Source organism: Anomaloglossus baeobatrachus, chromosome 3 (genome assembly GCF_048569485.1).
Source record: "Anomaloglossus baeobatrachus isolate aAnoBae1 chromosome 3, aAnoBae1.hap1, whole genome shotgun sequence".
Classification (NCBI taxonomy): domain Eukaryota; kingdom Metazoa; phylum Chordata; class Amphibia; order Anura; family Aromobatidae; genus Anomaloglossus; species Anomaloglossus baeobatrachus.
This window is the reverse complement of record NC_134355.1, coordinates 557,811,976-557,838,274: the sequence shown is the minus strand read 5'-3', so window position 1 is coordinate 557,838,274 and position 26,299 is coordinate 557,811,976. Positions and strand designations below refer to the sequence as shown.

The 26,299-nt window shown below is 46.5% G+C and overlaps 1 protein-coding gene across 3 annotated transcripts in view; it reads right to left on the bottom strand.

The window, feature by feature from the left end:
• The window catches only part of WDR33 (WD repeat domain 33), a 180,782-nt gene that overhangs the window by 44,695 nt on the left and 109,788 nt on the right, over positions 1–26,299 (bottom strand). For all 3 annotated transcript variants that reach the window (XM_075340837.1, XM_075340838.1, XM_075340839.1), the window contains exons 7-16: positions 22,695–22,792; positions 18,680–18,806; positions 17,359–17,513; positions 17,192–17,270; positions 16,992–17,102; positions 16,814–16,908; positions 16,576–16,662; positions 16,349–16,488; positions 5,736–5,888; positions 1,513–3,126 (exon numbers count right to left, since the gene is read on the bottom strand). In XM_075340837.1, coding sequence (XP_075196952.1) covers positions 1,513–3,126; positions 5,736–5,888; positions 16,349–16,488; positions 16,576–16,662; positions 16,814–16,908; positions 16,992–17,102; positions 17,192–17,270; positions 17,359–17,513; positions 18,680–18,806; positions 22,695–22,792 — 2,659 coding nt within the window. The remainder of the gene's footprint in view (positions 1–1,512; positions 3,127–5,735; positions 5,889–16,348; positions 16,489–16,575; positions 16,663–16,813; positions 16,909–16,991; positions 17,103–17,191; positions 17,271–17,358; positions 17,514–18,679; positions 18,807–22,694; positions 22,793–26,299) is intronic.

The window sequence follows — 26,299 nt, the reverse complement described above, 5'->3', positions numbered from 1 at the left end:
GTCAGGACTTGCTGTGTTCTGATCGTGGGCACATATCCTAAGGACACGGTAACACTTGACCAGAGATCCATCCTGTAAATAAAAATACCAACATGGATCTTGTGCATCTTATAATATGAGCTGTGTACTATAAAACCTTCTTTACATGGTATCTTTGAGATGATCACTTAAATTATACTGAAAAGTGGTCCTCTAGAGTGGTCTTCTCAAGGAAAATGTCTGGTGCACATAACCGTGAAATATGTCTTCACAGGAAATGTGGTTTGGATAAGGAAACAGTCTTATCCAAGAGGTGATCTTTTGGTCTGACTGCAGTTATTTTTACATACATGCTGCACCTCTATCAAAAGGAAAAGTACATTTTTCTTAAATTTGTCCCATTGCAGCATTACTCGTATAATAATTACCTATGCCTGCCTCTACCACTATTTGGCATCTAGTAAACTGGTGGATTCCGTTTCTGTAAAACGGTTAACTATATAAACTGATGGGTAATATTGAAAAGATGTTAATATGATCTTAGGGTGTATTGCAGGTTCACCTTCAAAGGGGTGTCTAGGCAAAAGGTGCTCGTTAACTGAGGGTTTGATTTGGGAAAAATAAAAATCAACCACACTCTTCTGCTGCCACTTTCCTATATCCCCAGTGTACATCGATAGCACCAGAAGCGATGACTGTGGCCATCAACCAGCCACGATAGGCTGCAGAAGTCATTGACTTGAACCATGAGATTATAGAGAAAATATCCAATGACGTGAGGCTACCGGACCGCTGCAGCGTTCCTGTGGCTGATGAATAGTTGGCTTTTGATGTCGGCACAGACCACGGAGCGGCCTTTACTGGATCCAGGAGAGTGCCAGCAGGTGAATACCATTCTTTGTCTTATGTAAACAGAAAAGAGCGCCCTTTGCCCAGACACAGACTTAAAAATTGCATAAAATAAAAAAAACCTTTCAATAAAAACTTTTTTGGTGCGGAGACTTCAAATGATGCAAAAACGTAAAAAATTTATTATCATTGAAGAATTTCGATTTTTTTTTTCTTCTTTTTGTAAAAATATACTAGATTAATCTGCAATCTCAGCATTAATAAGTTACAGTGCTGAACACATTGACAAACGTTCACTTGTAGTCGAACTCCTTGACTATATAGCATGGCTTCAAACAAGCTGACCGTTCCTTTGCTCATGATCGCCAACCTTTCTCTCAGAGGTAATACTGTCAGGGTTTACTCATGGTTTTATGGTCACTCTCTATAGAATAGTAAAGCATCATGTATATTGTTTGATGACCGGCTCAGACGCACTCAGATTTATCTTAGGTCAGCAAAAACACTTCCCATAACAGACTTCTTAAAGCCGGTTTTCGCGTAGAAAGTGATCTGCCCCTGGTATTTGTACAGCTTAAAGTGCATTGGAAATAGAAGGATGAGTAGGTTCTAAATTCTATCAGAATAGCATGAAAAATGGCTTCTCCTAGTAAAGTGTTTCCGGTCGTTATTAAAGGCAGTTACCTGGTTAAAAGGCCTAGGACCATCTCCCAGTAATGGGGTTTTCTGTTGTGATGCCCTTGCTGGATTCTGCGAATTGAGAGTACCTTGAGAATTTCCTACTGACTGTCCACGGGTATCTTGAGGTAGTCCCAAATTTGAGCCCCTACTCTGGGTGCCTCTCATTTCATGAGGACCACTCATATCCGGGGGTCCTCTAATATCTTGAAGATTCCGCATGTCTTGAGGGCTTCGTACGTCTGGAGAAACATGCAAATCAGATGGGCCCCTACTGTCCTGAACAGCTCTCATATGCTGCGGGCCACGCATATCTAGAGGCCCTCTTATTTCAGACCTCCGCATATCCTGTGGACCACGTACATCAGATGGCCCTCTCATGTCATGTGGACCTCCCCTCATGTCCTGGGAACCACGCATGTCAGGACCGCCCCTTATGTCAGGTGGACCACGCATGTCAGGGCCTCCTCTCATTTCAGGAAGGCCACCTCTAACGTCTGAAAGTCCACGTAAGTCTGGACCTCCCCTCATTTCAGGAGGACCCCGCATGTCGGATCCACCCCTCATTTCAGGAGGACCCCGCATGTCAGGGCCACCCCTCATTTCAGGAGGGCAACGCATGTCAGGACCACCCCTCATTTCAGGTGGTCCTCTCATATCCTGAAGTCCACGCATGTCTGGAGGACCACGCATATCCTGAGGGCCACGCAGGTCAGGAGGACCACGCAGGTCAGGACCACCACGCATATCAGAGGGACCACGCATATCCTGAGGTCCTCGTATGTCATGAGGTCCACGCATGTCATGAGGAACGCGCATATCTGGGGGACCTCTCAGGTCTACAGAGCCATGAATTTCAGAAAGTCCTCTTATATCCTGAGGGCCATGTATGTCTAGAGGACCTCGCATATCCGGACCACCTCTCATGTCTTGAGGACCGCGCATGTCAGAAAGGCCTCTCATATCTCCATGTAATTCAGGGGGTCCTCTCATATCCTGGGGTCCACGCATATCTGAGGGTCCTCTAATATCCATTGGTCCTCTAACATCAGGTCCATGTCCAATTATTGCACCAGAAGGGCCTCTTAAATCTTGTGCTGGATGCCCTAAAAGCATTCCTTGATTGGGACCTTGCTGGACACCTCGAGGAGCAACACCCATTAAAGGCCCCTGAGGAGCAGGACCTCCCTGCATCCCATGATGAGGGGGTGGAACGCCTCTAGGACCCCCCTGTGGCATTTGAGGAGCCATATGACCAGGTGGTCCAGAATTTCCAGGAGGACCTTGTGGACCCATAGAGCCAACTGGCACTGGAAGTCTGGGAATTCCAGGATGCATTTCCTGAGGTCGAATATTTTGTGGACCTGGACCCATGAAACCTTGTGGGCCAGATACTTGAGGGCCTTGTGGTCTAAATTGTCCTTGAGGGCCATGCTGCATGTTCATTGGTATTGGTTGCGATGGATGAGTCTGCTGGAAATTGAGTGGAGGCTGGGACTGTGATCCTGAGGCAGGAAATGCCGGAGGAACTTGTGGTGCCGAGTCTAATGGAGAAGCAAGGCCTTGGGATTGTACTGGAGCTTCTGCTTGCTTCTGTGCTATCCTTTCAATCTTTAATTGCTGTCAAAACAGTAAAAAAATGAAGTAAAACACAAAGTACATGAAGGTCTTGTTTGATTGAAACGTCAAATATATTATATTATATTTTGGATTACAATTAAAGATACATGTATTGTTTCATATTGGACTGCCGTGATTTCCTAAATTTCATAAAGTAGGGTGGGGCACCAGTAAGAGATTAAACCACGGAATCGCCATTTTAAATTTTTGATTTATTAATCAATAGTACACATAAAAATAAGCCACTTTGTAATATATCTTAGGCTGCTTTCACACTATGTTTTTTTAACATGCGTCATGAACGTTTTTTTAACGCAAAAATGGATCCAGTGCAAATGCGTTTTCATTTCAATGCATTTGCAATGGACTCGCGTCAACATGCGTTTGCGTGCGTTATAGTGAGGATCCAGCGACTTGCAGTTTTTTAACTTTTTTCAAAAACGCTACTTGTAGCGTTTCTGAGCTGCGTTCAAATACTGTTTTTCACTGGATCCTGACTATACTGCACGCAAACACATGTGAACACTGGCATGCTGATAGACAGGATCCTGCTTGCTCTACTGAGCATGCCCAGAAACCAGCCTGGTGTGATCAGTCTCTCTCTTCCCCTCCCTCTCTCCCCCTCCCTCCCCCGCCTGAGAGCGGCGGACGCTCGTAAACAAGGTAAATATCGGGTAACCAAGCAAAGCGCTTCGCTTAGTTACCTGATGTTTACCTTGGTTACGTGTGCAGGGAGCAGGCAGCCCGGCTCCTAGCAGCTACGGACGCTCGTAACCAAGGTAAATATCAGGTATCCAAGCAAAGTACTTCGCTTAGTTACCCGATGTTTACCTTGGTTACCAGCGTCTGCAGCTGTCAGATGCCGGCTCCCAGTCTATCACGTTCAGTTCCCCTCACTCCTGATCACATGACCCCAATACCCGCCCATTAACTTCAAGTGGCAGGATCCTGCAAAATAACACATGCGTTTGCATGCATTTTTCTTTTTAAAAACAGGATCCACTTTTACAGCAAAAAAAACGTTCATGACGCATGTTAAAAAAAATGTAGTGTGAAAGCAGCCTTATCAGAAAAATCTGCTTCTCCTCCTAGACTGATTTTTCTGTCAATTCATGGATAATCTCTGCAGTCAGTGAACTGACTTTAAAGTGTAACTTTCAGGAAATCTTGTAACACAATGTCTTTGTCGGCCTCTAGCTCCTCCTCCATAGAATTTTATGGGCAGCTACTGCCATCTCCGTTCTCAGTAATGTGCAGATCTGTCTTCACTTATTACAGATTTTACAATTTTACCCCTGAATGGAGATTGTAAAAAATCAGTCCAGGAGCAGAAATATCTTATCAAAGAAATTGGTTCTATTACAAAGTTTCTTATTTTGATGTGTAGTATTCATTTATGGAATAAAAATTAAAATGACGATTACTTTTAAATCATCAAAACCCAGCTAACACAATGGATGACTAGCAAAAGGAATTCTTCCATATAGAAGTGGACCCTGCAATATTTGTTTTATATTGGCTTTTCAGGATGATCTCAATCTCTTAATCACAATCTTAAAGAGGCAGTCACATGAGCAACTTACATTTTAATAAATAAATCTTAAAATAATAATAATTTACACTATTGTATGTGTAAATAAAATGTTCCGGAGCTGAGATAATCTTATATATGTGTCCCTGTTATGTGCTGTGTAATGGCCGTGTCTGACAGTACAGGGACAGTCTGAACATACAGCTCCAGGGCCGAGGAAGAAACAAAAATAGTGTATAGACGAGACAGCATAGAATCGCAACTGATTTTCAGTAATGTACAAGGTGTTTAAAAACAGGTAGGGAAATCCCATGATGCCCTATCTCTACCAGCTTTGCACATTTAGAGGCTGAGATTTTTGCCTGTTTGCAGAATAGCTCCAGCTCCGTGAAATTGGATGGAGGGGTCTGTAGTCTCTGAGGAGACCAAAGTAGAACTTTTGGGTAAAATGCTATTTGTGGCTGAAAACTAAACACTGCACATCACCCTGAAAACACCATTCCCACTGTCAAACATGATGGTGGCAGCATCATGCTATGGAGATAATTTTCTTCAACAGGGACAGAGAAACTGGTCAGAGTTTATGGGATGATGGATGGATGGAGTTAAATGCAGGGCGATCCTGGAAGAAAACCTGTTGAGGTTGCAAAAGACTTGGATGGCTTAGATCAAAGCATATTCATGTGTGCAAATAGTCCAGTCATAGTCCAGACCTAAATCCCATGGAGAATCTGTGGTAAGACTTGGTGAGCTAGAGCTATTTTTCAAAGAAGAATAGACAAAAATGTCAGCCTCTAGATGTGCATAAATGATAGAGACATCTCCCCAAAAAACTTCCAGCAGTACTTGCAGCAAAAGGTGATCCTATAGAGTATTGACCCAGAGGGCCTCAATACAAATGCAAGTCACAGTTTTCAGATTTATATCCTTTAAATTTCTAGGTCTAATGTGAAAGTTCACAGGGTGTCAATACTTTTTCAAGGCACTCTAGTTTTGTGACTAGCATTCACACACCACAGCCTACATTACACCACCTTAGGCTACAATGCTATTCTTAATTTTGGCACCTAACATTTACCTCCAGCAGTTGAGGGTTGGTATACTGTAGAGCTGCCATCTCCTGCTCAATTTCAGCCTGATTCTTTTTCTTCTCATCAGCTTTTACTTCTTCTTTCCGTTCTGCGCCAGCTTCTGAAGCTGGCATAAGGGGCACTTTATTCTGTATCCAGGCCTGAAATTATGAATATACAATAATATTTTACACAATGAATATACCAAAATCCTGCAACAAAAGTACAGCACCCTATAAGTGAATGACAGTTTTGAGAAACTTCATTTACTCGCAACAATAAGAATAATCCAGAGAGGATACAAGGCATGTTCCGAATGTTCGTGTCCGCAGCATGCCCTATATAGTACAGAAATGTCAAAGATTTTCAACATATAATTAATTCATTGTTGAAAAAAAAGAGAATTTTGTTTACTTACCGTAAATTCTTTTTCTTATAGTTCCGACATGGGAGACCCAGACCATGGGTGTATAGCTAGCGACCTCCGGAGGACACACAAAGCACTACACTCAAACGTGTAGCTCCTCCCTCCGGGCTATATACACCCCCTGGATGACAATCTACCCAGTTCAGTGCAAAAGCTGAAGGAGGACATCCACCCATAAGTAGAGATAGAGTAAAACTCGGCAAAACCAGAACTCTGTCTACTAACAACAGCCGTGAAGCACACGGAACAAAAACTGCCAACAGGCAACAGGGAGGGAGCTGGGTCTCCCATGTCGGAACTATAAGAAAAAGAATTTACGGTAAGTAAACAAAATTCTCTTTTTCTTTATCGTTCCTTTATGGGAGACCCAGACCATGGGACGTTCCAAAGCAGTCCATGGGTGGGAAATAAACTAAACTGAGAAGTAGGCAAAACCTAACTTCACAAATGGGCGACAGCCGCCTGAAGGATGAGTCTGCCCAAGCTCGCATCTGCCGAAGCATGAGCATGCACTTGGTAGTGCTTAGAAAAAGTGTGCAGACTGGACCAAGTGGCAGCCTGACACACCTGCTGAGCCGTAGCCTGGTGCCTGAAAGCCCAGGAGGCACCGACAGCTCTGGTCGAGTGCGCCTTAATCCCCGACGGGGGAGGCACCTGAGAAGACTGGTAGGCATCGGATATGGCCGACCTAATCCAACGAGCTAGGGTCGGTTTAGAAGCCGAAAGGCCTTTGCGCTGACCCGTGGTTAGCACGAAAAGTGAGGTGCACCGCCGAAACACGGCGGTGCGAGACACATAGATGCGGAGCGCCCGCACCAAATCCAAGGTGTGCAACGCCTTCTCAAAGCGATGCACAGGGGCCGGACAAAGAGAGGGCAATGAAATGTCCTGGTTAAGGTGGAAGGAAGACACCACCTTAGGAAGAAAGTCCGGAGTCGGACGAAGAACCACCTTGTCTTGGTGAAACACCAAAAAGGGGGATTCCGAAGAAAGCGCAGCCAAATCGGAAACTCTCCTGAGAGAAGTTATGGCTACTAGAAAGACGACTTTCTGTGAAAGTCTGGACAAAGGAACCTCCCTGAGAGGCTCAAAAGGGGGTTTCTGTAAGGCCGTGAGGACCAAATTAAGGTCCCAGGGATCCAAGGGTCGTCGGTAAGGAGGAATGATGTGAGATGCGCCCTGCATGAAGGTGCGCACCTGAGCCAGTCGAGCGATACGCCGCTGGAACAATACCGACAAAGCCGACACCTGTCCCTTAAGGGAATTGAGGGACAGACCCAACTGTAGACCTGACTGTAGAAAAGACAGGATGGTCGGCAAGGCGAACGGCCAAGGAGCATGGCCGGAAGAGGGACACCAGGACAGGAAAATTTTCCAAGTCCTATGATAAATCGTAGCCGAGGAAGACTTCCGAGCCTGAGTCATGGTGGAGATGACCTCAGAGGGAATGCCTGAAGCCGTCAGGATCCAGGACTCAAGAGCCACGCCGTCAATCTGAGAGCCGCAGAATTCTGGCGGAAGAACGGACCTTGAGAGAGAAGGTCTGGGCGGTCCGGGAGATGCCACGGGATCTCTACGGACAGGCGGAGCAAGTCTGGGTACCAGGCTCGCCTGGGCCAGTCCGGAGCAATGAGTATGACTCGACGGCCCTCCATTCGGATCTTGCGCAGAACCCTGGGCAAGAGCGCTAGAGGGGGAAACACATAGGCCAGACTGAACTGAGACCAATCCTGAACCAGTGCGTCTGCTGCGAAGGCTTGAGGATCGTGGGAGCGAGCCACGTAAACCGGAACCTTGTGGTTGTGCCGGGAAGCCATTAGATCTACTTCCGGAGTGCCCCACTTGCGGCAGATTGATCTGAACACTGACGGATGCAGGGCCCACTCGCCGCCGTCCACGGTTTGACGGCTGAGATAATCGGCCTCCCAGTTTTCCACGCCTGGGATGTGGACTGCGGATATGGTGGACTTTGAGTCCTCCGTCCACTGGAGGATTCGTTGAACCTCCAACATCGCCAGACGGCTGTGAGTTCCGCCCTGGTGATTGATGTAGGCAACCGCTGTCGCGTTGTCCGACTGAACCCGAATGTGCTTGCCCGCCAGTAGGTGGTGAAAGTCTAGAAGAGCTAGAAACACAGCTCTGATCTCCAGCACATTGATCGGGAGGGCTGATTCGGACGGAGTCCAAGTGCCCTGTGCTCGGTGATGGAGAAACACCGCTCCCCAACCGGAGAGACTGGCATCCGTGGTGAGAATCACCCAGGACGGAGTCAGGAAGGACCGTCCCTGTGACAGGGAGAGGGGCTGAAGCCACCACTGAAGGGAGTTCCTGGCCTGTGATGACAGAGCCACTAGCCTGTCCAAAGAAGAGATCCGCTTGTCCCAACAGCGGAGAATGTCCAGCTGCAAGGGACGCAGATGGAACTGGGCAAAGGGAACCGCTTCCATGGACGCCACCATCTGACCCAGCACCTGCATGAGGCGTCTGAGGGAATGACGGCGGTGCCTCAGCAGAGAGCGCACCGCCAGACGAAGGGACTGCTGTTTGACTAAGGGCAACTTGACAAGTGCCGGCAGAGTCTCGAATTGCATCCCTAGGTACAAGAGTACCTGGGTCGGGGTCAGAGTCGACTTGGGGAGGTTGACAAGCCACCCGAACTGAATTAGCGTGGCGACAGTGAGAGAGACACTCCGTTGGCAGTCTACACTGGATGAGGCCTTGACTAGAAGGTCGTCCAGGTAAGGAATCACTGCCAATCCCTGGAGGTGCAGGACAGCAACCACTGCTGCCATGACCTTGGTGAACACTCGGGGGGCCGTGGCTAAGCCAAAGGGAAGAGCCACGAACTGGAAATGTTCCTCTCCGATCGCAAAGCGTAGCCAACGCTGGTGTGAAACCGCAATAGGCACATGCAGATAGGCATCTCTGATGTCGATGGATGCGAGAAAATCTCCCTGGGTCATTGAGGCAATGACCGATCTTAGAGATTCCATGCGAAAGTGCCGCACCTGAACATGCTTGTTGAGAAGCTTGAGATCCAGGATGGGCCGGGAGGAACCGTCCTTTTTGGGAACTAGAAAGAGGTTTGAGTAGAAACCTCTGAACCGTTCCCGGGCGGGGACCGGAACAATTACACCGTTGGTCTGCAGGGATGCCACGGCCTGAGCGAAGGCGGCGGCTTTGGAGCAGGGGGGGGTGGACAGAAAAAATCTGTTTGGCGGGCTGGAAGAAAAAGGTATCCTGTAGCCGTGGGTGATGATATCCCGCACCCACTGATCGGAGACGTGTTGCAACCACACGTCGCCAAAGTGGGAGAGCCTGCCCCCGACCAAGGACGTTGCTGGCGCGGCCAGATAGTCACGAGGAGGCTGCCTTGGTGGCAGCGGCTCCTCCGGTCTTTTGAGGACGCGGCTTTGCGCGCCAGTTGGATTTACGATCCTTGGCGGTAGTGGACGAGACCGTGGGCTTAGAGGATGACCAGTTAGAGGAACGAAAGGAACGAAACCTCGATTGGTTCCTGCCCTGGGTAGGTTTCTTGGGTTTAGCTTGTGGCAAGGAAGTACTCTTCCCGCCAGTAGCCTCCTTAATTATGTCATCCAGCTGTTCCCCAAACAGCCGTGACCCAGTAAAAGGGAGACTCGCAAGGTACTTCTTAGAGGAAGCGTCCGCTTTCCACTCTCGAAGCCACAAGATCCTGCGGATCGCGAGGGAATTAGCGGAGGCCACTGCCGTGCGGAGAGAAGCTTCCAGGACGGCAGACATGGCGTAGGATGCAAAAGCTGAAGCTCGGGCGGTTAAAGCATCCATCTCAGGAAGAGAGTCTCTGGAGAGGGAATGAATCTCCGCCAGAGAGGCAGAGATAGCCTTAAGAGCCCACACCGCCGCAAAAGACGGAGAGAAGGAGGCTCCTGCCGCCTCAAATACAGACTTGGCCAGAAGGTCAACCTGGCGGTCAGTGGGATCTTTAAGAGAAGTGCCGTCGGCCACCGCAACTACTGTGCGGGCTGAGATTCTGGACACTGGAGGGTCTACCTTTGGGGACTGGGCCCAGTCCTTAACCACCTCCGGTGGAAACGGGAAACGGTCATCTGAACTACGTTTCGGAAAACGTTTGTCAGGACAGGCCCTTGGCTTGTTAACAGTGGTCTGAAAGCTGGAGTGGTTAAAAAACATACTCCTAGGCTTCTTAGGAGAGGTAAACTGGTGTACCTCTACCAGAGAGGGTTGATCCTCTGACTCCTGTGGGTTAAGGTTCAGTACGGAGTTAATGGACGCAATCAAGTCACTAACGTCCGCATCGCCCTCAGACAAGTCAATGGGGTACATAGAGGCAGAGTCTGAGCCCACAGTAAATGAATCATCCTCGCCCTGCACCTCGGCTTGTGAATCAGAGCCGTGGGACGAGGAAGGAGGAGGGTCCGTGCGTCTCCGTTTGGGGGGACGGGGTCCAAGGACATGCTCTGAGGGCTCTGCAGAGCTCTGAGCAGCAGAGACACCCTGAGAGGGGGGCTGAGAGGGAGGCTGATGCATAGACAGCAGCGTCTGAGACAGCTGCCCCATGGAATCGGCAAACGACTTGGAAAGAGCCTGTGTAAAAGATGCTACCCAAGCCGGGGGTTCAGCCACCGGGACCGAAGCAGCCGGAGGGACCCCTGCGGAGGCTCCAGGCTGAGACACAACCATATTAGCACAGTTATCACAATGTGGGTACGTGCTAGGCTCTGGCAGAATCAGCTTGCAAGCAGTGCATATAGCATACATGTTTGCAGCCTTGCTCCTAGTGACAGACATGCTGCTGTGGAGGAAGCTCTGCAGCCAAAACACACTCCTGTAGAAAGCCTGAGTGTATAAAAATCCACAACCATAGGTTGTGGCTTACCAGCCCTGTTCTCTGTGTGCCCTCCGGACTTCACCGCTCCCCTGTAAAGTGACAGCTTCCAAAAAGTATGCAGCAGTAGCATCCAGCGCTTCTCAGTGATAAAAACGCTGAGAAAATGGCGGTGGGAGAAGGAGGGGGGCGTGTATAAGCCCAGGAGCGGGAAAAAACAGAGGCCAGAGAGACACAGGGGGGTAGACAGAGGAGGGGACATCCCCCCAGAGGGGAGTGCCCTCCGCTCTGCTGGCCGGGCGGTGGGCGTCGCTGTATGCAAAACATACAGAAGAAGCCAAAAACGAAACTAGGCCCAAACTGAAGCCGGGGCCTAGATTTTAAAGTGCGGCCGACGAGCAGGCACCGTCGGCGCGGTTCTCATGGGAAATTCCCAGAACCGGCCGAAATTAACAGTAACGCTAAAGCACATACTGCCCCCATAATAAAAGTACCCGGGACCCCTGAAAAAACGTCTCAATACTTAGCTTTGAGACGCAGGGCCATGTCCCTGAATGGGGGTTAACGCTCCTTCCAGCAGGGACCAGACAGGGCTGTGGATGGAGCCGGCCTCCTGCAAGCAGAGAGGACCGTGGAGGCTCCCACTTCAAACAGAGCCTCGACAGAGGATGCGAAGGAGCTCGGCATGTGAAGGCTCCAGCCTTATTAAAATCAACCTTAACAGCACCCCGCAGAGTGGAGCGTGAAGGGACATGCCGGGAGTCCAGACTGGACCCGCTTTTCTTCCAAATCTTTAAAACATTAAAATAAAATTGAAAAAAATAAAAGTGTGTGTGATCCTCCTGGAACACAAAGCGTTGAACTGGGTAGATTGTCATCCAGGGGGTGTATATAGCCCGGAGGGAGGAGCTACACGTTTGAGTGTAGTGCTTTGTGTGTCCTCCGGAGGTCGCTAGCTATACACCCATGGTCTGGGTCTCCCATAAAGGAACGATAAAGAAAAAGCTAACATATGGTGGTTATATTGCAGTTTTTTGTGTGGATCGTTAGACCGGATAAGAGCATATTTTTTATGGTGTTTGTGAGCCAAGCCTTAATCCCAACATTATATTCAACCTTAAATAACTAGCTTCAAGAAAGCAGGGCATGGTGGGAGAGCAGGGCTAAAAACAAAAACGTTAAACAGCAGTTTAGTATTGTCAGGTAAGAGAACGATTTCTAACGGAGTCCGTAAACATTGAAAGTATTTGTGGCTATGAATAGACACAACACATTTGGTAGTAGACCCATAATCATCGCATTCGCAAAGAGCATGGGCTGTGCTGGAGGGGGGCCCGCCAAACCCAGTGCCAACTTCAGCTGGATATGTGTCCAAGGGCCTACGTTTAGGTGAAGTGTGACATTTATACCAGTATGTGGGACATATATAGTGTGACATTTATACCAGGATGAGGGACATTTATACACCAAGAAGGGGTCCAAGTATGTGGGACATATATACCAGGATGAGAACATATATACCACAATGTGGCCCAGGATGGAGGACAAATATACCAGGATGAGAACATATATACCAGAATGGGGCCCAGGATGGAGGACAAATACCAGGATGGAGACCTATATACCAGGATGGCCCAGGATGGGGGACATGTACACCAGGAAGAGTTTTGTGATGGTGGATGTATATACCAAGAAGGGGCCCAGGATGGGGACATATACTACTCACAAAAACTTAGGGATATTTAGTTTTCACATGAAATTTCAGGATGATCATAAAATGCACTCTAATCTTTTCAGGTGAATTTAACTAAACTTTTGAATGTATATGTGCAACTGTTCAATGGTTCAGTACTTTATGCACAACTTGCTGTTCTCTAACAAGGAGCTTAATGGCAAAATTCACAACAGGTGTTTAATCCATGAATCACCAAAAAAATTCAGGGTTCAATTAGAATTGGTATTAAACAGTCCTCCTCATCCTGCTGTTCACATTTTGACATCATGAGACCAAGACAACATCTAACAATTGATCAACAGTACCTTGCCATTTTAAGGCTTCAAGAAGGATGTTTTCAGACGGAAATGGACATTGAGCTTGGAGTGTCACAGAGTTTCATCAGTAGGTTGCAATACAGATACAGAGAGACTGGAAGAGTCACAGAAAGACACAGGAGTGGACAACCTTTGGTCCCATCCCACACTGATAACTGCTTCATTGTGATCACTGGCCTTCAGAACTGGATGATGAATGCCACACAACTCCACGCACATTTAAGGGAGGTGAGAGGCACCCAGGTGTCACATCAGAGAATATGAAACAACAGCGTGGTCTTTCTTGTGAAAGACAATCTGCAAGTGTACCTGACCACACTAAAAGGACACAGGTGTCATTTAAGCTGGATGAGGGACCAGTGTGCCTCTGGGCTGTTCACGGAGGAGTTGATTCACACTGGGCAGAAATGATGGCTGGCAACAATGTTGACAACGTAAAGGAGAACGTTATGCATCAGCCACTGTTGTCACTAGACAAGCATTTGGTGGTGGTGGTGGTGGTATCAGTGTGAGCAGCTGTGTCTAGTCAATACAGAACTGCCCTACACTTTGTGAATGGTGCAGTGACAAGCCCATACTACTAGAATAACATCATTAAACCAGTCATTGTGCCTCTACAGGAACAACACCGACCTAATGTCATCTTTAAGAGCAACAATGCTCCAGCTCAGAGGTTACCTCATCAGGAACTGGTTGCTAGAGACTGGGGTACCTTAAGTGGAGCGGTCGACACTTTCTCCAGATCTAAATCCCACAGAAAACCTATGGCTGGGATCAGTTGAGTCGCTGTGTATAGGCGGCTCATAACTCTGTACCCAAGAACCTTAATGGCCTGAGAATGGAATGCCATGCCTCAGCAAATAAGACAACTTGTGAACAACAGGAGACATCGTTGTCAAGCTGTAATTGATGCTCAAGGCCACATGACAAGTTACTGAGACAGTGTAGACTGTGAGCCCTCGCGAGCATGGCCCTCTCTCCTCCTGTACCTGCCTGTTTTATACTTGTTTTTTACTTTTAAAGTGTCATGGAATAAATGGCTCTATAATAATAATTTACATTTGGGGGAGGGGAGGAGGGTATACCCACACCTGTTTCAATAACTTTTTTGAGATGAAGAAATCACCATTGCATGCTTCTACTTAAATGCCCTAGTTTTATGCTAAAATATCACTATAGAGTGAACTATTAACATTTCACATACATTTCCCCCAAAAACCAAATATCCTTAACTTTTTGTAAGTAGTGTACATACCAGGAAAGGGAACATATAGAAAAGGAAATAACCCAGAATGGAGGACATATAGATCTATAAGGGGCCCAGAATGCGGGTCATATATACACTTGGAAGGGCCCCAGGATGTGGGACATTTATACATTAGACAGAGGCCCAGGATGTGAGACATATATACACCTGGAAGGAGCCCAAGGTGCAGGTCATATATACACCTGGAAGGAGCCCAGGGTGCAGGTCATATATACACCTGGAAGGAGCCCAGGGTGCAGGTCATATATACACCTGGAAGGAGCCCAGGGTGCAGGTCATATATACACCTGGAAGGAGCCCAGGGTGCAGGTCATATATACACCTGGAAGGAGCCCAGGGTGCAGGTCATATATACACCTGGAAGGAGCCCAGGGTGCATGACATTACTACATAATAAAGTATGCCTTTATAGGATTTAGAACACTACAAAAGCCCATATATCTGACCAAGATGCAGGTGGACGATAAGAGTGGCAGGTCCAAATCTTGCACCCGGACCTATCAGACTCTACTTACGCCACTGATTGACCTTAATAATTGATATTATTTAACCCCCTCCTGTCACATCCAACTTTCGTTTGTATGCTTTAGGGGTTTTTTTGCTCCCTTTTCAAAAAGGTCATAACTTTTTTATCTTCCACTGGCAAAAGCATAAGAAGGCATGTGTATTTATGGAATGAGCTGTATTTTTATATTACACACACACACACACTTATATTTATACACATAAAAAAAAATTGGGGGTTATTTGTGTGTATTATTTTTCCATCGATTGAGCTGTGAGATTACTATAAAACAGAGTATGGTGTGAGCTCAGATCCTGAGCTTACTGTATAAGTACATACCGTATTTTTCGCTTTATAAGACGCACTTTTGTTCCCCCAAATTTTGGGGGAAAGTAGGGGGGTGCGTCTTATAAACCGAATATACTGATTATATACTGCAGGGTCCAGGGGAGGTGGGGGGCGCTCTGGAGCGGTGCTGGGGGGGCTGGTGGAGGCTGGTAGAGGCTTGTGAAGCTGCGGGCGGCAGTGTTTGATCTCCTGCGCCCGCTCATATAATATGCACAGCCGCTGTCAACCACTGTGGTGCTGAAACTGCACCGCGGCGATGGGCTGCGCATATTATATGTGCCTGTGCTCCCCTTTGATCGCACATGCCTCCCCTGTGTTAGCTATGGCCCCCATGCTGCTGCCCATAGTAAAATAATAAACTCTTTACTCACCTCCTCCAGCGTGTCTGCCCGGTCTCCCTCCTGCTGCTGTGATCAGTCACGCAGAGATGTCACACTGCTGTGCCGATCACATGACCGGGACCGTGAAAAAGGAAATGCAGGAGGCCAGAGCTCAACCCCGAGGAGGGGTACACAGGGAGCACAGTGCTGGAGAACCAGGAAATGCAGGGAGCCGGAGCTCAACCCTGAGGAGGGGTACACGAGGGAGCACAGTGCTGGAGAACCAGGAAATGCAGGAGGCCGGAGCTCAGCCCCGAGGAGGGGTACACGAGGGAGCACAGTGCTGGAGAAGGTAAGGAAAGAGTTTATTTTACTAAAAGCAGCAGCATGGGGCCGTGTGTGCCAGCCACAGGGGGCAGCGTGTGTGCCAGCCACAGGGAGCAGCGTGTGTGCCAGCCACAGGGGGCCAGTGTGTGTGCCAGCCACAGGGGGCCAGTGTGTGTGCCAGCCACAGGGGGCAGTGTGCCAGTCATAGGGGACATGTTGCATCACTGGGGGACGTGTGCCAGCACAAGGGGGCTATATTCAATATAAGGTGGCCATATCCAGATTAAGGGGGCTAATTTTAGGATGGGGGGCTATGAGGGACATATACTCTATATGATTTGTTAGACGGATACTGGCATTATAAGACGGACCTTATTTATTAAAAAAAAATTCTATTCCTTCACTAAATTTGGGGGTGCGTCTTATAATGCGATGCGTCTTATAAAGCGAAAAATACGGTACATACATACATACATTCATTCACACCCGGCATGTGATGTACGTGTATCTCATACATTACAAGGGGATTAAAGATTTTCCAACTAACCTGCTGAAATTGAGCTGGAATAGGTTTGGCATATGGAACTTTCTTCTGCGGGACTTTTTTCTGGTCCTTTTGCGACACATCATCTATTCCCCAGTCCAATCCTGGAATTGTCATTTCCACTGAATTAGTCTCCTCTTTTCCTGAAATACAAGCCAATGCGTTTATTCCAAGTGTCAAATAACAGATTGTACAAAGAAAAGAAAAAAAAACCTCTATCCATATCTTACCCAACTGTTCCTGTTCCATTGCCATTTTCAGCTGTTCTGGGATGCCCATACCAGGTATAATTGCTAGATTGTTTGGCTCAATATCATCTAAAAAAGAACACAGATGACTGTATAACTGGATGTAGGCCAAATATCACTTTGACAAATTGTAAACCTCCCCAAAAAAACCACAACAGAGTATGGCAGACATATGAAATCACAAGGGAATGAATAAGACTACTGGTGAAAATGTGATTACCATATTCAACACCGTCCTCTGACATGCCAGCAAGAAGATTCAAGTTATAGCGATCTCTCATTTTGTCTCCTGGACGATTTCTGGTCCAGAATTTACTAGACAGAAAACAGTTTTACTAAGGAGAACACGTACACGGAGAAAGTACCTGCTACAAAAATAATAATAGTATTAAAAATACCTGGTGTGATCATTAGATCCAGAACACAGAATATGGCCAAGGGGATGCCAGGCGAGACTCCAGATCATTCCTTCGTGTGCCATCTCCATACCACCCACTTCTTTTTCCACACTTGGAAAGACAAATATGGAATTATAGAAATCTAAGCCAATATGTACAAATACTCACCAAGCAATCACGAGAATAATAAATGTACATACCCAACATGCCAGAACAACAGTGAGCCATCAGAGCCCCCACTGGCAAACAAGCCCTCGTGTACTGGATGCCATGCAACCGCTGCAATAAACAGATAAACTGAGATCACTGTTCATCTGGGGGAGAATTCATTTTCCCCGATTGCACAAACACCCAATTACTTCCTGACCTGTGGCCTCTTTTTTGTGACCCCTGAAAACCTGAAGCTCTTCTCGAAGATTGCGGATATCAAAGAGCTTGCAGAGATGATCGCGAGAAGCAGTGAGGAGCCAGTTCCCATTCAGGTTCCACTTCACCTCCATCACAGTATTCTTATGAGCATGTCTAATCAGATACATAGGAAAAATGCACTGTACTTAATATATGTAATAGTCTATTAAAATTGCTTGTGTATTTCAAATTGATTAGTCTGTAATTATTTTTACATTATTTAGAGGGTTTGTACCAAGATTTCAAACACAAAAAGCAGCCATACTTGCCAATACCAGGTCACTATATTAATGCACTACACAATGCAGCAGAACCCCGTGAAAAAAGCAGAGGCAGCACAGATGCCAAATACTGATAAAACCAGCACTCTCACACTTCTCCATGGCGAGGGGTGATGATATTGTATTTTAAATGCACATGGATAATGCTTGCATAAAGCACTAGTCACAAAGTTGCGTGTAGTGCAGCCATACTTTTAGATTAGTCTGGCTGGTCAGTACTCTAGGGTGCACTTATTTATAGAGAGATGGGCACCCCACCTGATCTAACAGTATTGGTGTGACCAATATGCTTGGTATCTGTGTGACTGGTCCTCTTCACAAGCCTTATCTTTGTGCCTTTAGAATACAAGTCAACCAGCCCTCTGTGTGTGTGTGATTGGTTTATCAGCATTTTGCACCAGTGCAACCTTGACCTTTAACCATGAGGACTCATAGCAAAATCATATCACAATATTCATGCACTAAGTATTGCTACTTTTTCCAGTGATAAGACATCAAGTTATACCCTATCCGACGGAAAAAAAGATAACTTCCCAGTCTTATGGGTTGCGATGTATGGGTGGGACTTCCACCAATCCCAAGAGTGGGCTCGGAAAAGCCTCAAGTACAGTGGAAGCAAAGCATGCACACCTCTGCTCCATTCATTTCCTATGGGAGTGCAAGACAGCATTTCAGAGTCCAATTCTTGGGATCGGTGATTATCTCAGTGATCGAATCCTGAGAAATCAAGAAGTAACTATCTTGTAGATAGAGAATATCAAAAAAAAAAAAAAAAAAAAGTTTGTGTACAGATTTTTTTTTTTAAAGCAACATTTTCAAGTGAAACCACCTCCTAAATGACTTTTTTGGAAATGGAAAAATATTGCTCCCTTGAGAAATAAAAGGGTGAACCAATGAACAAGGCGGGATGGTGGCAGAATCTGAAACAATTTGTACCACATTACGTCTGGTATAAAAACGGATAACGTTAAAAAGGTAGGTATGTGATCATTTACTTACAGGGTTGCAAGACTTTGACCATTTTTGGGATCCCAAAATTTGATTGGCTGTTGACTGTCTTTACTTCCAGAGACAAGAAGTCCTTTGGTTGGGTGCCAGTCAACACATTTGACATCAGCACCGTGCCCTTAAAAAATGTAACAAATGTACATTGTAAATGCAGTAAACTACAATATTAAAAGTGTACTACAAATGTGATGTGTTGAAACGACCATTGAAATCTATAGGGGGTCGTCAAGAGACATTGCGCAATCATGGCATAACAAAACAATGCTATTTATATGTGACCAATTGGAACACATGGAAAAAGAATAAAAAATAAACCTTACTGCTCAGTGGTAAGTTTAGAAGTTCACTAGCATAAACAACAAAAGATATAATGAACCAGGTATAACTGCAAACTAGAGTAAAGCAGCATTCATCCAATTGTGGTGTTAATGGAACGTTTCATCCTGGCTTCATCAGAAGCAACACAAAGCCATGGCAAAACACGCATTGGAGTAAAGGGCCATTTACACGCTCTGACATCGTTAATGATATATTGTCGGGGTCACAGTGTTTGTGACGCACAGCCGGCGTCGTTAGCGACATCGCAGCGTGTGACAGGCTGGAGTGACCTTAAACGATCGCAAAAGAGGCAGAAATAGTTTGTCTGAAAGAGGTTGTTTATTTATGAAAAATCGTTGTCTGGTCAGTAGCGATGTTGTTCCTCGTCCCTGCGGCACCACACATCGCTATGTGTGACACCGCAGGAGCGACGAACATCTCCTTACCTTCGTCCACCGGCAATGAGGAAGGAAGGAGATGGGCGGGATGTTCCGGCTGCTTATCTCCGCCCCCCCTCTGCTATTGGACGGCTGCCATGTGACGTCGCTGTGACGCCGTACGAACCGCCCCCTTAGAAAGGAGGCGGTTTGCCGGCCAGAGCGACCTCGCAGGGAAGGTAAGTCCGTGTGACAGGTGTTAGCGATGTTGTGCGCCACGGGCAGCGATTTGCCCGTGACGCACAACAGACGGGGGCGGGAACGCTCGCTAGCGTTATCGGTACTGATATCGCAGCGTGTAAAGTACCCTTAATTCTGTTAACATCACCAGTATCCGTGCTCCTTTTAGTCATGCATATTTAGCATCTATAGTTTTTATACAATAATTGTGTGATGTCTTTTGACCCCTCATATAGATTTTTATACTGGTTTCCCTGATATTTTTTATTTTAATCTGGTGAACTTAATCTCAATAAAGTAATTGTTTTTAGCACATTGTGTAAATTACATGAGGTTTGGGCATTCTTGATTACAGTGTCTAATTTAACATAAAATCCCTACTATCTCTGTTTCCAGTACCCCTTCAGGTGAGAAACTGGTGTGTTTTGTAGAATAATATAGGATTTGAATGGGATTTATTTTTTTTAAACTGACTTGTATGTTAGGTCAGTCTGGGTCTCATGATAGGGGCTGCACCAATGTAAATTGAGCATCGCTTCAGTCTCTCCAGTAGACTTTAAAGGGAAGCAATCACCAGGATTTTCATATATAACCTAAAGCCAGTGCTATACTGGCACTATCAGGCTGATTCTATACATACCTGTAGTGGTCAGCTCGGATGTTTATGTTTTGAAATCCAAAAAAGGAAAAGTTTATAAAATGAGCTGCTTGTTGAGTGACAGTTGCACTGGAGCAGATAATATATTCATAGTTATCCCCTCCCCCTGTTATTATTAGCATAAGTATTATACAAACTATTCACTTTATCTGTTGCAGGACCTGTGTGAGGTCATAGCCATGTGACCAGAAGGGGCGGGGCCTCATCTACCAGAGCTGGATACCAGGTCACATGGGTATGACCTCACACAGGTCCTTCAGCAATTTGAATTGATTGTATAACGCTTATGCTAATTTTAACAGGGGGAGGGGATAATATATTAATAGTTATCTGCTCCTCAGCTGCTGTCACTCAACAAACAGCTCATTTTATAAACTTTACTTTTTTGGATTTCAAAACCTAAACATCCGAGCTGACCACTACAGGTATGTAGAGAAGTGCCACTATAGCACTGGCTTTAGCTTATATACGAAATCCTGGTGATTATTTACCATTAAAGGGAACCAAAGGATGATCTATCTAAGGCTACTTTCACACATCCGGTTTTTTGCTCTGCGGCACAATACGGCGTTCTGCAGAAAAACCGCAACCGTTTTTTTTTACGCCGGTTGCGGGTTTTTTTTGCATAGACTTACATTAGTGCCGTATTGTGCCGCAGGGGCTTGCGTTCGGTCCGGTTTTTGCCGCATGCGGCAGATTTAGCCGATGCCGCGGCCGGATCGAACGTTCCCTGCAACGTTTTTTGCTCCGGCAAAAAACACCGCATCGCGCCGCATCCGGCCGCTGCGGCGCATTTTTCAATGCATACCTATGGAGGCCGGATGCGGCGCGATGCGGAAAAACTGCATCCGGTCGCCGCATGCGTTTTTTTTCCACTGCGCATGCTCAGTAGCATGCCGCAACCGGAAAAAAACGGACGGGCCGCATGTAAAAACTTATGCAAAGGATGCGGTGTTTTCGCCGCATCCGTTGCATAGTTTTCACAGCCGGATTGAGCCGCACTGCTCAAACCGGATGTGTGAAAGTAGCCTTAGGCCCCTTTCACACGTCAGTGATTCTGGTACGTTTGTGCTTTTTTTTTTTAAACGTACCAGAATCACTGACATACGCAGACCCATTATAATGAATGGGTCTGCTCACACGTCAGTGATTTTTCACTGCACGTGTCTCCATGCGGCGTACCCGCGTGTGCGTGATTGCCGCATGGAGACATGTCTATTTTTTTCTGGCATCACTGATGTCCCACGGACCACGCAGTGGTGTGGTCCGTGAAACACGTGCCAGAAAAAAACGTGCATTTAAAATAAAAAACATTTTTACTCACCCGGCTTCAGCGGCGCTCTCTGCAGCCCGTGCAGCTTGCTGCTTCTGAGCCGGCTGATTACTGTCGCGCATATTAATGATGCATGACACAGCTGACCCGGAAGCAGCTGCTGCAGGGGTCAGCGCTGGCCGGATGCTGCACCGCGGGAGCGATCAGCACCATGGAGAGCGGGAGCGCGCACAGGTGAGTTAATCTCTAAGTGCAATCACGGGCCACGGAGAACGGAGCCCGGATTGCACTTAGACAACCCACGTGTGCCGTAATTCACGGCACACGGAGGGACATGTGCGTGTTTTACACGCCAGTGAAAAACGTCAGTGTTTTTCACTGACGTGTGAAACGGGCCTTAACTATAGGTCATTGACATTAGATTGGTTGTGTTAAGACACCGGCATTCCTACCGACATCTATTATCAGCTACGGCATGAGGCAGGACAGCACAGTTCAATGTAGTGGCTGCCCTCAGGAGCCGCAGCTCAGTGTCAGGGTGTTGTCAATCATCTTATAGTCTTCTAGTCTAACCCATCTTTATGTAAAGCAACAAGTCTTTTTTTCGGATCCTCAGAGAATTCTTTGCCATGCGGAGCCATGTCGAACTTCTAGTGAGCAGTATGGGAGAGAGAATGATAACACTAAATTTAATACACCTGCTCCCCATTCACACCTGAGACCTTGTAACACTAATGTGTCACATGACACCAGGGAGGGAAAATGGCTAATTGGGCACAATTTTCATTTAAAGACAAACTCAATTTCATTGCCAGATGTTTAGACGTTAATGGCTTAATGGCTGTGTGTTGTGTTATTTAGAGGACACCAAATTTACAATGTTATGCCAGCCAGCACCCGATAGTGACGGAGGAGATCAGAAATAGCTATGTGAATGGCACCGGTAACATATCCTCTCTCTGAAAAACATGTACCAGATTCATCTGAATAGGGCCGAATACTGTTGTAGGTCAGTATCCTCCCCTTCTCAAACAAAAAAGTTAAGATATACTATTTTTTAAAATATACATAAATACACACACACATACACACACACACACACACACTATATATACTGTATATAATGGAGAACAAAAATACCTCGCAGAATCCTCTCTTCATGGCAACGAAGAAAGTCCCAAATTCTGACTGTACCATCATCAGAACAGGTGGCAAATTTATTATCCGTAGGGGAGAAACTGTAACAGAAGTATTAAGAGGAGACTCTTAGTAACATGCAGACGACATTTCTCATCTCTTAACAATCTCTTGTTGAAAAGTGGAGCTGAGAGGGGGGCAGGCTTACGTCATGGCTGAAATTATTCTTCAAGTGTAGAACTATAAGGCTGTGTGTGCACACTCCGGATTTGTTTGTCCAGGGAAAAAAACGAACCTTCTGGCAGAAAACACACCTACCTGCAGAAAACACACGCGTTTTTACCACGGTTTGGTGCGTTTTTGTGTAGATTTACCACGTTTTTGCTTGTGGCTTTGTCCCTGCAGTTTTTTAACATTAAACACAGGGAAAAACGCAGAAAAGAAGTGACATGCTGCTTCTTTTAGCTGCAGATTTTCTGCAGAAAAACCTGTAAGGAAAAAAAACTCGCAGTGTGCGCACAAAGCATTTCGGATTTCTCATAGACTTTGCTGGGGACGGACTGCATGAAGCTTATGAACAAAAACTGCACCAATTCTGCACGGCAAAAAAAACAAAACAGTGTGCACACAGGGTCTTACAAAGCTTACGAAAAAGAGAAAAGCACATCACTCAGAAGGCAAAATAAAAAGTTCTTTATTCAAAACCCATTAAAACAGACGTGCCATGAAGTCCATAATACAGAACATTAACATCACTCTCCCTTCTGACACATTTCTGGCAAAATGCCCTTAGTCATAGTATGATCATACTATGACTAAGGGCATTTTGCCAGTAATTTATTAGAAGGGAGAGTGAATTTAATCTATTATGGACTTCATGGCATGTCTGTTTTAAAGGGTTTTGAATAAAGAAGACCTTTTTATTTTGCCTTCAGATGGATGTACTTTTCTCTTTTCGTATGCTTCCACGTTGCTGTGCATCAACAGCCAGCACCAGCACTCACCGAATCCATTGATCGTCAGCTTGACAGATATATTTCAAGCGTTATGGTGAGCTTCTTCCTCTTCTAAAATTTTAGACTCATTAGCTTTTAAAATAAATTGTGTAAATGTATTTAAAATTTGTATTGGAATACTGTATATAAGAGCCCAGGCAGCTCTATAGAACGTAAAAATTACCTTTATAATACTCACCTAGGAGGCGGTGCGGTCCGATAGGTGCCGCTACGCTCGGTCCGGATCCACTTCCTTGTGCGATCCCCGTCCTCCTCAGCCCCATGTCCATGACGTGTCTTGCGTCATTCACACAGAGGCCTCCATTGCGCTCCTGCACATGCACATGTTGATCTGCCCGGCTGAGGGCAGATCAAAGTATTGTAGTGGCAGTCTTTGACCTTTCCTCACACGTGTGACGCCCTGGCAAAACCAGGTCATCACAGAGACTGCACAAATCTTCCAGGTGCAGGACTCCATCCTCCTTGGCATACCAACCAAACCCACACCAAGGTACACAACATCAGCCAGCAAAGCCTAGTCACCCCCCATAACAATGGGGACACACCAGTGGGCGGGGCCATACAGATGGTGACGCCCACCTAGAGGTCCTGAGGTGTTCTGGGAGGGAACAAGACAGTTGAAGTTGAGTACTGACAGTGGATGTGAGAGGAGTGTGGAGTGACAGGGTAGTCAGGGGTTGGAGCCTCTGGACTACCAGACTACTGACTAGGTGGCAGTCGGCAGACAGGGCCACAGGCAACGGATATCTGGTTGCGGGAGACCTTAAGTAGACCAGGGCAGGGTTGTAGCCCGCCGGTGCCGACAGCAGGAATCCGGTCCAGAGGCCGTGCACAGTCGGGGTGCCTGGACCCTAGGGCGAGGACTGCTTCAAGCCCCTTGTCAATTGGGCTTCCTGGTGGGACAAGACGTGGAATCTTGTCCCCGGCTGGCTAGAGAGCGAGACGGAAGCCCAACAAGGGGAATAGGGCTCCGCAATTGCCTGCTAAGATCCCATGGGTCAGATCTCGCGGGTCACAGCTCACAACACAAAATCACCGGGAGTGCACTTCCCCATTTCAAGCGGAGTAGTCAAACTGAAGACACAAACACTAAGTGCAGGAGGAAGGGACCCCTGTTTGCTGTACCAGGGTGTGGGACCCGAAAACACCCGCTGGAGGTCACTGGCAATTTGGACTCTGTGTGAATTTCTCTGGAACTGTGAGTACACCATTACCACCCGGTCCAGCCCTGCAGAATACGCTCCACAGCATTCCTTCCCGCACATCTGGGTCCCAGGACAACACCTCCCCTACCCGTGGAGGGGATACCATCCTGCTGCCCCACTCCATCAGCCTCGGGCGTCCCATACCAAGGCAATGGCGGTGTCAGGATCCATCACCGCAACCCACGGGTGGCATCACTGACAAACTCTTCCCCTGTAAATACCCACTTTTTATTGTTGTGGGCGACGGGCCGCTGCACGAGGACCGGATCAGGCTGCCACTCGAGCCCCAGCCACGATCCTGGATCCAAGCGCCTCTATGTACCCTCCCTTATTCGGTTTTAATTTTCTCTTACTGTTCTCCTCCTTATCTCTCTTATATTTCCATAACTTGATAGATATTGACTCTAGAATTGCAAACGTGTTCATTATTTCTAAGCCCCCTGTGTGGGGATGAATAATGTTACATGTATGTTGCTTATGTTCCATGTCATTAACAATAAAAATGTAATGCATTTTAGTTAACAGAGACAAACAGATGGACCACTATGATAAATTTGCCACATTTTAAGATTAATGGGGCATTTACATGGCAAGATAACAGTGAACAATAATTGTTGAAAACTATTCTCTTGCAGAGTAAAGAGGCTGTAGATCACCTGATGAACAAGAAAAACACTTTGTTCATCGAGAAAAAAAAAAACAACTAATGTTTAGTCCACTACCAATAAAAAAAAACAAAAAAAAACTGTTCTCACCAATGCATCATTCAGTGTAAATAGGACTCATTGCTGAGAGCCATGGCAGATTATATGCACTGAGTAGATCACCCAGTGTACATCATTTACTTTTGTCTGCCTGTGTAACCGTGAACTTAAACATCCGCAGATCGGTAAAAGTTTACTGATCAGCAGTGATATCATGCCATAAGTCCATGTAGACCTTAAAGGGTTGGTCCAGTACCTGAAATGTCCTTTCTAAATATCTATCTTTGCACAGTAACCACTTTTATAATTAGCTTTATTATAAAATGCCCTACACTTCTCCCTACCCTGCTATTACCTATTTTTTTTTTTAAGTTCACTTCCTGTGACATTTCGTTTGGGAGGAGTCTCATACTAGACACCACAGGAAGCTGGGGCTCCCCTCCTGAAACAGGACATCATTAGGGGTACGGCGCTGCAGTTCCTTACTATAGTTTCTTGCTTTGCTACTCTGAAGATGTCCTGGTTCGATGATGCTGACAGAAGCTGGCAATGCAAAAAAACTACATGATGGAACTATAGTAACTGACTGCAGCGCTGCCCTTTGATGACATCCTGTTCCAGGAGGGGAGACAGACATGGCAAGAAGTGAGTGCAGCCCCAGCCTTCTGTAATGTCCTGTTTGA